Here is a 16,165-nt window from a genome sequence, read left to right as displayed (position 1 = left end):
CTGGGTGGAGGGAGCATCCCGGCTCGTTCGTATAAGCTGCAGAGGAAAGCCTAGCGCGGTGTAGCCCACGACAGGGGGATGGCGCTGGGAGGGAAGGAGCGTCCTAGCTGCTCTGGAAAAGTTCGGATTTGATTCTAAGTGGATGGGGCGCGACGGACGTGGGAATGGAGAGGTCCAGCAGAAGTTGGCGGGACGGCCCTGGACGCTGGGGGGGGGACTGACCGTAGGGATCAGTGGTCAGCGCGGGAAACCAGTCTGGAGGCCCCGTGTGGCTGGTGAGCCCTCTTGGGCCTGGGCTGACTCTCGCTTGGCAGGGCCAGGGTGGCCACGGAGTAGACACGTGGGGAGTGGGAAGGCTGCTGTCACGAGTGTTCTGTGGAAGACCTCTCCTCCCGTCCCTGAAGCTCCAGCCTGATGTCGTTGCGTTAGGTGGCCCCTCTCACCCAGGGTGCCCCATCCGTGCCCCTGGCTCTCCCTCTCCAGGGCAGAGCCACCTCCTGGTTGTCCAGGGCCAGTCATGCCCATGGGCCCCAGTGGGGGGCAGGTTCTCAGGAGGCGGCGTTGGAGTCCAGCAGACCTAGGTCCCCATCTGGACTCTGCCACCAGGCCGTACATGTGACCTGGTCAATCACTTCCTCCCTGAGTGTCGGTCTCATGGTCTATAAAGTGCAAGTCACAGTTCTCACCGAGCTTTTTGTGAAAACGAGAACCCGGGAACCCTGTCCCTGTGCCCTGTCCCTGCTGTCGGGGTTCCTGGAAGGCGGGAGTGCTCAGAAGGATGGGCTCGCGCACGGAGAACTCTCTGGGAGGGAAGGCAGTTTCCCCGCTCACTCGCGCCCCCCTGTCATTCGTCCTTCCAACCCGTGCTTGCCGAGCGCTGCGTGCGGGCAGTGGCTGGGAGCCAGGGAGCCCGCGGCACACGAGACAGGCTGGGCCCTGCTGCCCCGAGCTTCCACTCTAGAAGCATCAGGCAGACGGCAAACAAGGAAATAGACCGAGCCATTCTAGATTGTGGTGAAGGCCAGGCGGGAAATGAGATGTGGTCCTTAGACTGTTTTCTGAGAGAGGGCGCCATCGTAGCCAGGGTGGTCAGGAGGGACTTCTTGGAGGTGGTGGCGGGTGAGGGGGCCCTGACCCACATGAAGGAGACATTGCAGGTGTGGTTTAGCAGATGCTCGTGAGCACAGCAGTGTCCAGATGTGAGTCCGGGGTCTGGGCTCAGGTCTGAGCACCTGCACGTCTCACAGGTCCCCTGGGGCCTCAGTGTCCAGCTGGCCTGGGAATCTGGAGGTAGATGACCACCTGGGCCTCAGAGTGGGTCTCAAAGGAAGCAGGAGAGAGTCACCCTCTTGAGCATCATCATCAGAGTCAGGCGTAGAGTGGCATGGCTGTGGCATCTCATTTCCTGGCTCTAGAAGCACCTCTAGACCTCTAGGTCGAGGCAGCCAGACCTGGACCGTGCTCAGCATCACAAGATGTCTTGAAACCCTTTCTCATCTCCTGTTTCACTCGATCCTCACAGTGACCTCAGGACAAAGACATTTTTATGCCCCTGTCTCATAGGTGAAGAAATCGAGGCTTACAGTTGGGGGAATTTGCACAAGGCTGCTCAGCCAGTGCGTGTGCAAGCCAGGAGTCAAGTCTTAGGTTTCCTGACTCGCTGCCTGGGACCCATGGCCCTGACCATGGAGCGAGGCTGGGTTTCATCTCGGCTGGGCAGGTGCGGGGCTGGGGGCGGCCCCCTGGGCTGGCAGGGCTGCTCACCCCCCGCTTGGTCCTCGGGCTCTGACCAGCCCCACCCACCTCCTTCCTCCTGCTGTAGGGGAGGAGAACCAGCCGGGCTGGCTGTGTCCGGATGAGGACAAGAAGAGCAAAGCCCCGTTCTGGTGCCCCATCCTGGCCTGCTGCATCCCCGCCTTCTCCTCCCGAGGCCTCAGCCTGCAGGTGAGTGGAATGGATCTTGCTGAGCCCACCACGAAGGTGTTCCCAGGTTGTTCCCAGGTTGTGCCCGCAGGAGAAGAGGGCCAGGCTGCAGTCTCCGCTTCTGCACCTCTTACCCATGGAGTTGGCCAGGACTTTTTGGCTCTCTAGGAGTCCGCTTCCCCACCCAAATATGCAAACTACGGGGATAGATGCCCTTTGTCGGTCAAGTGAATGGAAAATTCTGTGATTTTTGAGCTAATGAATCACAGTGATCTCATCAGCTGATGGCATGACTCCAGCGCAGAAGAGAGGCTGGAATACGCCCGGGGCGGGGGGGGGGGGGGGGGGCTGCCAGACTGCAGCCCCGTGGCCGCCACGCCTCCGTCTGTCGGCCTGCCTACTATGTCTTCCCACGGCTTTGCCTCCACCCTCTTGTTTTGATATTTAGAAGAACCCCATGAATAGATGTCTCTAGATCCTGTTTCCCAGGTTAGGAAACTAAGGCTCAGACAGGTGACGTGATTTTCTAAAAACACAGCCAATAGTGAGGGTCTGGGAGTTGGCACCGTGTGCCTCACCACTAGGACGCTCCCTCCACCGTCATCTGTCCCTGATGTCCTGGCCCAGCTCCCCCCTCCCTCTGGAGTCCCTAGGAGAGGAGCTCGTGTGAGCTCTGGTGGGGGCTGGCGGGGAGGAGGTGCAGGCTGGGGACCTAGATACGTAAACCCTAAGGGACACGCTGATCGGGCTGCAGTGTAAAGTACGTACACTTGAGAAGTCAGTTCATTCATTGGTTTGTCTGTCCTGCCTACAATTTTTAAGCACCTACTACGCGCCAGGCCCTGTGCTGGACACTGGGTGTATGGTGGTGACCAAATCATACGAGGTCCCCACCTTCTATGGCTTTCACTCTGGAGAGAGACAGCAGTCGTCCCGCAAACAGAAGGAAACTCAGAAGAGCCATGTGGGTCACATATAGAAAATAACGCAGCTGGGATACGTGGCTGGGGCTATGTGGTTAGGGGGCTGAGAGGGCCTCCTGGAGGAGGTGATAGACCTGAGGGGCTTGAAGGCTCCGATCCCCTGAGGGCCCAGGGGAAGAACATCCCACACAGGCAGAGCAGCGCAGAGGCAGGAGCAGTCTGGGAAGCCGCAGCCCCGTGAGCTGGGAGGAGAGGCTGGGGGTCAGGTCCGAGGTGGGTGCGCTGGGCCATGCCCCAGGCTGGTCGCGGTTGGGTTTCCGTCTCAGGGCAATGACACCCCAAGGATGGCTCCACACAGGGGACCAGCACCGTCTGGTGTGTAAGATCATCAGGTCCTTCGGGCTGTGTGCCGAGGCAGGACTTGGTGCAGGTGGAGGCAGGGCCGGGCGAGGGCGAGAGGGGCACTCACCTAGTCCTAATGGCCAGGATGAGTGAAATTTTAATGCAATACTTACAAAACTTACAAAACCACAGCAAACCGTGGCTGCTTTTTTGGGATAAGTAACGGGTTGGGATTAGGGGCAGAGCCGTGCGATGCAGGGTCCATTTCTCTGTTTATTTAAAATCTTACTAATTATTCATCATGGATTTTTTTTTTTGCCTTAATTTTTATTGCCAAAAATCGTGTTACAATATTCCTTTTGCTGTTGGAGTGTTTTGGCACCACTGTGCTCCCTGTCGTCCCGGTCCTAGAGGAGGGTACAGGGGCAGGGGACACGGGGGGGGACACATTTGGGGAGCGTGCCGGGGTAGGGCCGGCCACGGCCACATGGATGAGAGTTCAGGTGGGGGCTGGGGGGCGGGAAGGACACACCCAGGTCTTGGGCTTGTGCCCCTGGAAGTGTCAGGGTGGTGGAATGTTCCCCGGGCCGCAGCCTGATTTAGGGGCGTGCTGAGGGAGACGGGTCAGGTTCCCAGCACTGCTCGGGGGACAGCGGCCGGGGTGGCAGCCTCACCCGTCAGTGGCAAGCCCTTTCAGGAGGCGTCCATGCCAGGCTCCGTTCTAGGCACTTCACCACCGTTAACCTTGGGCCTCTGGCGCCCTCAGAGGCGGGGCTTGCCCATAGGGGTGGGAGGGTTTTCTTGACTCCGTGCCCATCCCCCTTTTTTCTGCCTCTCACTAGGGTGTCAGGTCCCCCATCAAACGTTTCTGGCAGGGGGGCCAGACGCTGTTCATTTCTGTAGGGCTCAGGGAAGCCAGCCTTTGTAGGTCTTCAGACCTTATTGGTGGGTTAATGGGGAGGCCTGCTGAGTCTTGCGAGCTCCGGCCCAGCATGAGGTGGGGGGTTCTCATGGGCATCAGGGCGGGCGGGGGGAGGCCGGGGCAGTGGAGTCCTTGGAGCGGGGATTTTTCTGGACTCAACCTGCCTGTGGCTCACCTGGCCCTAGGACATCCCGTGGAGAAGGCTGACCCGGGGTGACCTCTGTCTCCCCCGACGGCCTTCGACTGCTCCAGAATATAGGCCCCAAGAAGTCACAGACAAGAGACTGCCTCCAGGGCCTCCCTGAAAGAAGCCGCCCAGCTGGGGAGCCGCCCTCCGTCTCACACCTGGGGGGCGGCACCTGAGCAGCTCCTCACGCGGAGCTCTCAAGGCCGGGGGATGTCTAGGCCCCTTGGGGGTCCCCCCTGCCATCTCCTGAGCAGCCCCCTATGTGAGCGAAGAGAGCCCTGAGTCAGTGTCCTGGAGCAGTGAGCCTGTGGGGCTCCTGAGGGACGTACCAGGGCCTGCCTTTCCCACTTGCTGGGTCCCAAGACACCACTTCTGCTCCGCCTGCACCTGCCTCCCACCCCACACCAGGCAGACATGCCCCCTCAACTCTGTGCGGGCGGCCAGATGAGTTAGGGCCCCGGAGCACCGGGGCCTGGTCCAGCCGCTGTGGGAACAGATGTGAGCGTGTTGGCCACTGTCCGGGCCTGCCTCCCGGCCCGCCACCTCTCCCCTGGCCCTGTCCCAGGGGCCCGGGACTTGGGCTCTGCAGCTGGCCTTAGGGAGCCCGTGACTAAGTCTGCCGTCCAGGAAAGGCTCGCTGGCCCCAGCCGCTCCCAGTGTAGACAAGGTCAGTGCTGTCCTGCCAGCCAGACCTGGGCATGTGTTGGGTTCTCTCCCTCAAAGGAGCAGGGATGTGGGGGCTGAAGGAAGGAGCGTTTCTCTTCTCTGTGCTGATGGGTGGCTGGAGCCCGGGCTGGACCACACCACCACCTTCCTCGAGAGGACATCAGCAGGGTGCACCCATCCCTGGGCTTGCGCTATAGCTCGTGAAGTGATTCACACTAAGCACTGTGCACACAGAGTGCAAGAGATGGAAGCAAAGCTCGGAGAACATTTTGGCCTCCAGGAAGACAGGAGAGTCGGTTCCAGAGGATTCCTGAAGTCCCGACTGCCGCAGTGTCACCCCAGCAGCACCCCTGGCGGCACCCATCCAGGCTGGAGACCTATCCCTGGAGGCATGGCAGGAGGGCAAGGGGAGGGCTCAGTGCAAACCTGTCCCCCCGAGCCTAGGGGCCTGCTCGGGGACCGGGGCTTGGAGAAAGTGGCGGGGTGCCACCTGCGCCGAGGTGCTCTACAGGTGTAGCTCCTTGGGGGTCTGGGGGCTGCAGCCCAGACCTGCGGAGGGTCTGCTCCAGGCTCAGGCCTCAGCGTGCTGCCGAGTGCCTCTGTCCTGGCTGTCCTTAGCCAGAACTGCTGGCTATTTGTGGGGTCCCCTGCCTCCTGGCTCGGCCACCGCCCACCCCTCCTGGCATGGTGTTGCTGATGGGATGAGGTAGACAGTAAAGGGGTAGCCACGGGATGTCCTGGGTAAGACGTAGTGGCCGCCAGGTGCCCGGTCCTGTACCAAGGGCTTATGTCTGCCTCTCCAGTCCCCACGACCATCCTGACGAGGTGTCAGGATCTCCATGACCATGAGGAACTGGCTTGTGGGGTCACCGGCTGGTAGCAGCTGAGCTGGGACTAGAGCCCGGGCTGGCGGCACCCACAGCCACTGTCTCCCCCGAGCCACCGTCCTCTGCACTGCCCGGGGCCCCGGGATTGGGGAGAGTCGGCTTCCTGGCACAGACAGGGCTCCTGGGCCCAAGGAGCCACTTGAGTGTTTGCCATCACTGTGGACTGGGCTGCCATCCGGGCCCCCTGGAGCTGCCATGGAAACATCTGAGCGGCTGCAGGTGCCCCCTCCCCGTCTGTGAGGACTGGAGCAGGAGTCTGGTGGAAGGGCTGGGCAGCCTCAGCTGCGTGTGGCCCACCCTGGGGCAGCTTGAGGGGGACCCGGGGGCCCAGGGCGAGGGCAGCCTCCTGCTCTGCGCTCCAGCAGAAGTGGGGGCCGGGAGTGCGGAGGCCGCAGGGCCTGGCCCCTGGTACAATTTAACTGGAGTGGAAAGGGCGCTGGGCTGGGACTTGGGCTCAGAATGCTAACCTGCTGTGTGACCTTGAGCCAGTCGTGTCCCCCTCTCTATCCCCGTGCACCAAACTTCAAATTTGCCAATTCCTAAATGGAGGGACTGGATGAGGTGACCTCTCCGGCTTCCTCATCTTTAACCATTGGACACTATTAGGACATCATCCCAGCAGGGCCGGGGCCAGCCAGGGCCTTCGGCACCAGCAGAGGGCAGCACCTGCCCAGCAAAGGTCCTGTGGTGGCTGCATTCCTCCGTGGGGCACCTCCAGTTGTCCCCTCTCAGCCTCCTTCCCCGTCCTACTGGCCAGAGGTTCCAGCAGGGTCCGTGACGGGGCCTGGCCAGCTCCTCGCACTGCTGTCCTGGCCACAGAAGTAGACTGGCGGGGTCTAGCTCAGAGAACGGGCCCCAGAGAACCATCTGGAGTGGGCAGCAGGTGCAGGAAGAGCAAGCAGCCAGTGCTTCTTGATGACAGCGGGTTGCAGATGGAGCCTCTGGCCCCCGTGGGCAGCCTGTACAAGCCACTAAGCCCTCTGGTGCCAGCAGGCTTGTCTCCAGAGCGGTTCCGTTGTTGAGTGGGGTGGAGCTAGCTGTCCAGCACCCCTTCCTTCCTCCGCTGTGCTTCTCTGGAGGAATGCAGGGACATCTAGGAGGGAGGCTGGCACAGGCCAGGCCCTGTTGTCCTCTTCCCGTGGCCTGGGGCAATCATGTGCCCTCTGTGGACCTCATTTCCCCATCTGTAAAATAAGTGGGCGAGGGGTGTTAGTGGTTTTCACCAAATCTTATCTGGATGTTGCTTAGTTTGAAGAATCGGTGGCTGGCCCAGATTCAGGCACCTCCTAGGAGAAGGTTGTAGAAGGGCACTGGTCAATGTGATGCCTAGGAACTGCCTGGAGATCCCATGAAACCTGTCACTATCCTGGTCCCACCCTCAGGGATTCGCATTCGGGGCCTGCATGAGGCCCAGAAATCTGCAGGTTTAACACGCCCACAGGTAGTTCAGACAGAGGTCCTGCTGCCGGATATCGGCATCTTGGACACCTTGATGCTTAGCCCCGTGTGTGCCTTGTGTGTCTCCACAGCTTGGGGCCCTGGTCCACAGTCCTGTCAGCTGTCCCCTGCTGGGCTTCTCAGCGGTCAGCACGTCCCTCCCACAGGGCTACCTCTGGGTAAGTCTCTCCTGAACCCAGCCAGGGATCCCGGCACCAGGAAGGTGGTGCTGGAAAATGCTGCCTGCCTGCTGGTGCCCATTATGTGCACCTTCACCCAGGAAGGTCTTTATGGGAACCTCTGTGCCGGGCTCTGTGCTCAGAGTTGGCAGCCCAGCTTTGCCGGGGACAACAGCAAACCAGGGGATGGAGAAGTGAGCATGACTCTCACAAATGGCCGTGTGCCATGAAGGAAATGAACGGAGCTGTACGGAGTACCTGGGTGGCAGGGTCTTCACCCTGGGAGCCAGGAAGCAGGGTTGGTTATTGCCCAGCTCTTGCAGAGCTCCCAGTCCACCTTTTTCTCCTGGGATTCCTGGCAAAGCCTCTCTTGATTCAAATAGGCACCCTTCGCTCTTTGTGGTGGAGACTGTGCTCATCCCACAGACTCCTTGAGCTCCCACCTCCCCACCCCTCTGGCCACCTTCCAGCCACTGCTTATGCCTGTCTCCAGGTACTCAGGCAGGAAAACTGGCTCACCCTTCAGAGTCCAAACCAAATGTCCTCTCTGAGGGTTGAATTGTTCCTCCTGTTACCCAGTATCTAGCATGTGGTATATCTATCCATCAGTCAGTCCGTCAATTGATCCATCCATCCATCCATCCATCCATCCATCCATCCATCCATCCATCCACTTGCCCATAATAATCATCCATCCATCCATCTGTTCACCCATCCATCCATATAGTCATTCATCTACCAATCTACCCACTTATCCATATAATCATTCATCCACCCACCTACCCATCATGCATCCACCCATCCACCCATTCATATAGTCATCTACCTATCCATCCATACACTTGTCCACAATAATCCTCCATCCACCCATCCACTTATCCATATAATCATCCATCTATCCAGCTACTCACCTACTCATCCACCCATGCATGCATGCATTCATCCATCCATCCACCCATCCATATAGTCATCCATCCACCCATCCATATAGTCATCCATCCATCCATCCATCCATCCATCCATCCATCCATCCATCTATCTAGTTATCTATCCATCCATCCATACATACATACATATAGTCATCTACCCACCCATCTATCCACCTGTCCATAATAATTGTCCATCCGTCCATCCATCCATCCATCCATCCATCCATCCATCCATCCATTCCTATAAGCATCCATTCATCTGTTCATCCATCTACCCACTCTTCTATCTCTTCCATCCATCCATTTATCCATCTGTTCATCTATTCAGCAAGTATAAAGTGCCCACCACTGCCTAGACACAGAGGTAGAGTGATGAACAAAACAGAAGACATTGTAAAGAGGCAGATGTGTGTTCACTGTTTGTTGAAATTTACTCTAAAGTTGGGGAGATAGAGAGCTGACGGGGTATCTGGTCTACCTTAGCTCCTCACTTGATTTCCTTTGGGCCCTGAATCTAACTCATTGCCATGGCAACTGGGAAAGAGTGACCTTCAGTGACAGCGGGATGCTGGGGGGCAGGAGAGGGGCTACTCCTCTGGATGTCTAACCTCAGAGTAGAATTTGGGACAGGTCACCAGGAGGGCAGGGGCTGAGCTCTGTCCCTACGCTGGTAGTGGTGCCTGATGGCCTCTCTGGGTCTCTGTGCAGGTCGGAGGTGGGCAGGAAGGTGCAGGGGGCCAGGTGGAGATCTTCTCCTTGAACCGGCCCTCACCCCGCACGGTCAAGTCCTTCCCGTTGGCGGCCCCTGTGCTCTGCATGGAGTACATTCCCGAGCCGGAGGAGGGGGAGAGTGGAGACGAGAGCCACGTGGCCACTGAGCCCTCGGCCACAGTGCATCCGACCATCTGCCTCGGACTCCAGGATGGCAGGTGAGGGGCCTGGCGAGGAGGCACATCAGAGCTTTATTTCTTTTTATGGCCATGAGGCTGGCATCAGTTTTATGGGGGAAGTGGGGGTTAGTCAGCTGGAAGGCGGCCTGTCTGGGTTCCCACTTGGGTCTTTGTGGTCCTGAAAACCGTTGTCTTAGCATCTCTCCAAACCTCCACCCAGCTCTCCCTGGGCCAGGAGTGGGGAGGGCACCATCCTCCCTGGGAAAGCCCAAGGTCCCTAAGGGTGAACAGCAGCCTGTTCATGTGGCCCGGGGGCCCGGCTAAGGGCATGTGCGGTGGGGGTAGGGGCTCAGGCAGTCACTCAGGTCTCTCCCCACAGCATCCTGGTTTATGGCAGTGTGGACACAGGTACCCAGTGCCTAGCGACCTGTAGAAGCCCGGGCCTGCAGCCTGTGCTCTGCCTGCGGCACAGCCCCTTTCACCTATTTGCCGGCCTGCAGGATGGGACCCTCGCCGCCTACCCTCGGACCAGTGGTAAGGATGGCAGTGCTGGGGTTCAGGGAATCTTGGAGTAGTTGGAGACCCCTGAGCCCCACTGGGGTCCCTGCAGGAATGGGGTGCTCACTACTATACAGACAGCTCACCCCATTGGCAGGAGACTCTATAAGAGCAGGGACCCTGGTGTCACACAGACTCTGGGGTCGGGGTCATGTCATGGTCCCTTTGACAGCTGTGTCCTGTGGTGAGCTTCTTGCACCTGAGTGTCCTCATCTACAGATGAGTATAATTTCAGTACCCACCGCTCATGGGCCCCAGTGGGTTAAACCACCGACGAAGGCAAAGCCCAGGGCCTGGCACGGTGGGTGCTTACTGGCAGAGCATCTGAGCCTCTGTTATGTCATTGAGCCACGAGCCACGGATGGCACGGAGTCCGCTGCTGGAGGGCAGGTCCGGCAGCACTGGGCTGCTGTGCACGGAAACACTCGAGTGCTTGATGTGTGCACGTGCTCGGAATTCTCACCACGACCCGCGAGAATTGCCGAAGCTGAGACCACAGAAGGGGACGCGGCTCGTGCACAGCCACGCAGAGGCCCGATGTCCCTGTCCCCTTGTGGCTTATTCGGCTTCCAGTTCCAAGATGTGTGCTGGGGGAAGGCAGCCCAGTGCACCCAGGGAGGGCTGGGGAGTCTGCAGCTCTGCAGCCCCTAGGCTCCTCCCTCCCCTCCCCTCCTTCCCCCATCCCTCCCTCCCCTCCCTCCAATGAACCTCTAATTGCTGCGTCATCACTGCCTGTTGCAGGGTTATAAACGGATATTTGTACTGAGCTATTTTTTTTTTTTTGCCACTTGGCACTGTGTTGGTGTTTTTAATTAGCTTTTGATAAGGCATTTATAGTTTTTAATTAAAGGGGGAAGAGGTAGGGAAAAAAAAAACCCCCTCGCCGACAGACATGGCATGCGTGGAAATGTAAATATGGGCTCCGATCTTTGGAGATTTAGACAGGGGGTTCCAAAGGGACTCCCACCCTCTGGCTCCCACGGAACCCTGAGAGCCCTGCCTTGCCCCACTCCGGCCCCCTCCCGCCCCCTCCCGCCCCCCTACTCTGGGCTGCCCTGGACCCTTTGCTTCTTGGTTCCTGACTTGTCAGTTTGGGCACCGGCTGTGGGGAGGTGAGGGGGTGCGTCGGACAATGGGGCCACCGTAACATAGTGCCACCGAGTTTAAATAACAAATGCATCTTCTCCTGTTCTGGAGGCCAGAAGTCCAGGGTCAAGGCGCTGGCAGGGTTGATTCCTTCTGAGGGCCGGAGGGAAGGATCTGTCCCGTGCCTCTCTCCCAGTTCCGGGGCTGCCTTGGCTTGTGGCAGCAGACCCCAGTCTTCACAGGCCGTCTCCGGGGTCCTGTTGGATTCGGGATCCGCCCTACTCCAGGATGACCTCATTCTAACTAATTATATCTCCAACAACCTGACTTCCAAATAAGGTTGCATTCTGAGAGGTACCAGGGGTGAGGACTTGAACCTGTGAATTTTGAGGGAACATAATTAAACCCCTTTATAGGGGTTTTGGGGTCTACCATTGACTTTCGGCCCAGGTACTTTGTCAGAACCAGAAGGGCCACTGGGGACCACTGAGGACTCCACACCCTCATATTCCAGGTGGGAAGGGACTCCCCAAAGTCCCATGAGTGAGCCGAGACCCGAACCTAGGTATCCTCTTTCCAGGGCTGGGACCCTTTCCAGACGTTAGGGGATTTTGGCTTCTGTGGGCAGAGCCGGAGACCATCTGGCCAGGAAGACAAGGCTGAGGTACTCCACCGGCCTTCCTACAAACGTTTGTCCACTAGGTATTTACCGAGCACCTACTATGTGCCGTGGAGACGGTGGCCAGCGAAGCAGATGTGACCCTGGCCTCACAGAGTTATAGTCGGTAGCGGGAGACCAAGTTAGTCAAGTGACGAGCAGGGAGCTTATGATTACCCGCGGTGCTGAGGGTCCTCAGTGGGGAACAGGATGGTCCATGAGAACCTGACGCCCTGGGCATGGGGCAGGCTGGTCGGCAAGGGCTTCCCGAAGGCACAGGATCCTAAGGATCCTTCTCGAAGGCACAGATCCTTTGTCTGAAGAAGCAGAGGCCCCAGGCAAGTGAACAGTTAGGGGAATGGTGTTCTTGCAGAGGGAACAGCATGAGCAAGGCCTGGGGGCCGGGAGGGGCTGGCCTGGTGGGGAGCCCAGAGAGGAGGGCGTTGTGCTCGACAGCAGCCAGAGGGGGCGGCTGCAGGAGGCAAGGACGGAGCAGACAGCTGCATGGTGTGGGTTTGCCTTGGGTTTGTCTCAGTGGACAGGAAGTAGAGGGAAGCGTTGGACGTGGCCAAGGAGAAGAGGCAGGGAGGCTGGCTGGAGGCTGTCCCAGCCAGCTGGGCATGGGAGTCTGGGGTCACTCTTTTTTTCTGGAACCTACCATCTGGGGCTTTGGTTTGGCCTTGGCCGGGGAGGCCTCTGGGAGAGGTCTTGCCTTGCCCACCTCCCCCTCCTTCTGCGGTTTCCTCTGTCGGTTGTCAGGGCAGGAAGGGGGCTCTCAGGACCTGCTGCACAGTGTGGGGTTGGGGGGCCTTCTCCCCATCACCTTTCACTTAGGCTGCACGTGGCTGGGTCTGGAACCAGCATCCTGGCACGTGACAGCCTGGGGTCCACTCTGGACTCATTGAGGTCTCAGGTGCCACTCACATGCCTATGCCCCATGCCAGCCCCAGAGCTCCTGGGCCACCCTCCCCAGCCCTGTGCTAGTAGAACCTGCTTGGGTGCTCCTGGTGGCCTGGGGACTCCGGGAATCGTGAATATTCCAGGTGAGAACACTTGGGTTCGGGTCTCGGCTCACTCATGGGACTTTGGGGAGTCCCTTCCCATCTGGAATATGAGGGTGTGGAGTCCTCAGTGGTCCCCAGTGGCCCTTCTGGTTCTGACAAAGTATCTGGGCTAAAAGCCAGTGTTAGACCCCAAAGCCCCTATAAAGGGGTTTAATTATGTCCCCTCAAAATTCACAGGTTCAAGTCCTCACCCCCGGTACCTCTCAGAACGTAACTTTATTTGGGAGTTGGGGTGTTGGGGATGTAGTGAGATAAGAGGCGGTCGCGCCAGAGTAGGGTGGGCCCCTAGCCCAGGGCAGTGGATGTCTTTATAAAAAGGGGAAATTTCTTCACAGACCCTTACGTGGGCTCGGAGCCAGGATTGGATGAAGGACTCGCCAGTGTTTGTAGTCATAGGTTTCCTGTCCTGCGTGGGTTTGGCTGAGACCAAGACGCAGTAAAACTGGCATTCCTGGCCCACGCTTTGGCTTGTTGCAGAAGGAAAGGACCAGAAATATTAAGTAAGATGTGCAGAGCCACCCTGGGAACCTGCCCAAGTCCTGGAGAACTGCCGTGAAACCAGCAGCTGAGAGGTGACAGGACTCTGAGGCCACCAGGCCCCGCATCACATCAGAGCTGGAGGCGCCTCGGAGTCCAAGGCCTAGAGCAGTGCAGTCGTGGCGGCCAGCCTGCTGCCCCCAGGAGCCTCTGCTCACCCGCGTTCATTTGTTCATTCATTCATTCATTCAACCGTTCACTAACTCCAATGTACCCAATGCCCAGGAGGCGCGAGCACTGAGCTGGGCCCTGGGACCCAGAGGTGAGCCAGGTGGCGGTCGTCCCTGTCCAGCCCTGTGCCTGAGCAGAGCTCCTGGTGCCCTCCATCGCCACATCTGTCAGCAGGCACAGGGGCATGACCGGGCCTGGGGGCGGGCAGGGGGCCGGGTTTACCTCCTCGAGGAGGCAGATGATGGGATGCATTAGGGATGGACTGAGGAGCCAGGCTGCCTGGGATGGAGGGTCCATGAGCTCGGCCCGTGTTCTCACCTGTGACGCGGGTGTGAAGTCAGCCTCACCTCACAGCGTGGTTGTGAAGGCTGGATGTGAGGAGTCACACAGGTGCCCGATGGAGCTGGGGGTGGGGGGTGGGGGGTGGAGAGACTCGTCGTCATCATCGTCGTCGTCATTCCTGTTGTCATAAGGGGGCTCGGGCTGCCCTCTGGGCCTGTCTCAGCCTCGAGGGCTTTCACTCTGTGCCCTTGCTCCTGGCTTGGGCTGGGGGTGCATCCCCGGGGCAGGGAGCAGGGGGGCGGCTGGAGGGGAGGAGCTCCTGCCTCCCGAAGGTGCCTTTGCGGGGTCTTCATCTCCCTCTGGCTGGTGTGAGAGCCGCTGCTGGGCCCAGACGGATGGGCTGTCACACGGGGTGAGTGTGTGCGTGTGAGTGTGCACCTGTGTGCCCGGACACGTGTGTGCTTACCCAGACCCACCGCAGGGCAAGCCGGGCCGTGGGGTCAGCCCTGCCCAGAGCTCACAGTGGTGGGTGTTTAAAATCCTAGGGTAGTGGCTCGTGAGGGCTGAGACGGGCCTTGAGCTCTGGCCCCTCGTGGTGCACTTGGGGGAACCGAGCCCTGTTAGAGCCTCGTCCTCTCATCGGGGACACCTGTCTATTGTCTTTTTTGATATAAAAGTATTAATGTTATTAAATCTTACCAGTTTATGGTTCTGTTCTGGGGTCAGGACTTCTTGGGAGGGCGTCTGGAGACGCCAGCAGGTGGAGGAGCGGTTGGCGCACCTGTGACCCCCTGGGGTATCAGTCCCGAGCCCCTGCCCCTGGCAGCCGTGACCATGCTGTGTGCCAGGAGGGCACAGGGAGGACGGTGCAGGGCTCCGGTGCTCAGTGCCGTGCCCACGGGGCGGGGCCCCCACCTCCCTGTTTCCGGGTGCCATCCCAGGGTCCCCAGCTGCGGCCTGGCCCGGAGAGGTCACAGCACCACGGAGCGGTGGTGGCTCCTGCTCCGGCCACACATGCGCTACTCGCTCGGGGCCACTGGGGGGCACCCACAGCCTTGCATCTAGTGGTTCTGGAGTCCTGGTGGGGGGTCAGCGTGCCCTGTGGGAGGCCGGGCCGCCTGGTGGTCACTGCCATCCTGGTCGCAGAGCCCTTCGGAAACTCCCCGAAGCTGAGAGGGCAGCAGGGCCGGGGGAGGAGCCGAGGGCCAGTCAGCCGGGTTCAAATCCCGCTGGGCCTGTCCCCTGGTTGGGTGGCATTGTGCAGCCCAGCTCCCTGGGTCGGCGTCCTCACGTCAGTCAGGTGGAGTCAACACCTGCTCCACAGACGCCGTGTTGTGCAGAATGAGACCAAACAGGAGCTAGTGTGCACTGGATACTTGCTCTCCCTGTCACGGGGGCCCTTTATTTAAACTCGCTGTGTCTGGCTTCTCAGTGTAGAACAGGGGTAAGAATAGAATCTTCCACGGAGACTTGCCAGGAGATAAGGAAATAATTCATGAAAAGAGTGCCTGGCGCGCCAGCGTACGGCGGCCCAGGGCGACAGCTGTCCGCGCTCGGGACCGTGAGCAGCCCCACGCGAGCTCCTCCGTCTGGTCCCCGTGGCCACGTGCAGGCGCAGTTGTGCCCATTGGACAGATGAGGCTCGGAGGGGTGAGGCCCCGGTCCAAGGTCTTGCAGACGTTTGGGGGCTGCCACCAGGGCTTCCCACGTGTTCATGTTCGCGGGCCGGGAGGACCCGGGTCCCCAGCCCCTAGCCGAGTGGGGAGTCCGCCCGTTTTGGGTAGAAGGGCCGGGGGAGACCCTGATCCAGAGCCAGGGAGGGCAGGACAAGCGGGAAAGCGGGGGGGGGGGGGGGGCGGCAGGCTATCTGGTCTGTCCTCCGACGGCGCCTCCCGAGGCACCCCAGGCATTGGCTTCCACTGCAGGCCCGGTGGCCTCTCCAGCTCTGCAGACAGCCGGGCCCCCCTGCCACCCCAGCGCTGGCTCCCACGGAGGGTCTGTGACATGGTTCCTGTGCGCCCCCCAGGGGCCTGCAGGGAGGACGAGGTGCCCAGGCACGGCAAGCCAGCGGCAGGTGTGCCCCACCTTCCCTGCCAGCGCTCCCTCTCACCTGGCCCGCGGGCAGGACGGGGCGGCCGCCGGGGTTCTGGGTGGCGCTGGGTGCGACCTCAGCCCCCAAACGTCTACAATGCCCGTCTCTGGGGTGCCACTCACATGCCAGGGAACACCCCGGCACGTTCTTGGGTGGGCTGAGCCTCGGGGGATGGGTGGGGGAGCCTCGTTCAGAGCCGGGCCAGGTCCCTCGGTCTGTCCTGTCTTCAGGGCTGGTAGCCTGGGGCCTGACTGCCTCTCAGACTTTCTCTTCTGCACCTGGAGGTGGTGGCGTCTCTGGATGGGGAAAGGTCATCAGCGGTCTTGGTAAAGGGGACAGAGCGCCCTGGAGACGCCAAGGTCTCTGAGATGGCGAGGGTCAGAAAGCTGTAGTAAGGATCCTGAGGCAGTCTGGGTGGTCTCCCCATGTTAC

General features: G+C 59.9%; 1 protein-coding gene across 16 annotated transcripts in view; it reads left to right on the top strand.

The window, feature by feature from the left end:
• ARHGEF10L (Rho guanine nucleotide exchange factor 10 like) overlaps positions 1 to 16,165 on the top strand; it is a 159,088-nt gene that overhangs the window by 111,992 nt on the left and 30,931 nt on the right. For all 16 annotated transcript variants that reach the window (XM_049106683.1, XM_035713176.2, XM_049106694.1 and 13 more), the window contains 4 exons: positions 1,823 to 1,944; positions 7,380 to 7,466; positions 9,104 to 9,324; positions 9,665 to 9,819. In XM_049106683.1, the coding sequence (XP_048962640.1) occupies positions 1,823 to 1,944; positions 7,380 to 7,466; positions 9,104 to 9,324; positions 9,665 to 9,819 (585 nt within the window). The remainder of the gene's footprint in view (positions 1 to 1,822; positions 1,945 to 7,379; positions 7,467 to 9,103; positions 9,325 to 9,664; positions 9,820 to 16,165) is intronic.

The sequence above is a fragment of the Canis lupus genome, chromosome 2 (assembly GCF_003254725.2).
Source record: "Canis lupus dingo isolate Sandy chromosome 2, ASM325472v2, whole genome shotgun sequence".
Lineage (NCBI taxonomy): Eukaryota > Metazoa > Chordata > Mammalia > Carnivora > Canidae > Canis > Canis lupus.
The sequence above is the reverse complement of the archived record's forward strand: the minus strand, read 5'-3'. Positions and strand labels throughout refer to the sequence as shown.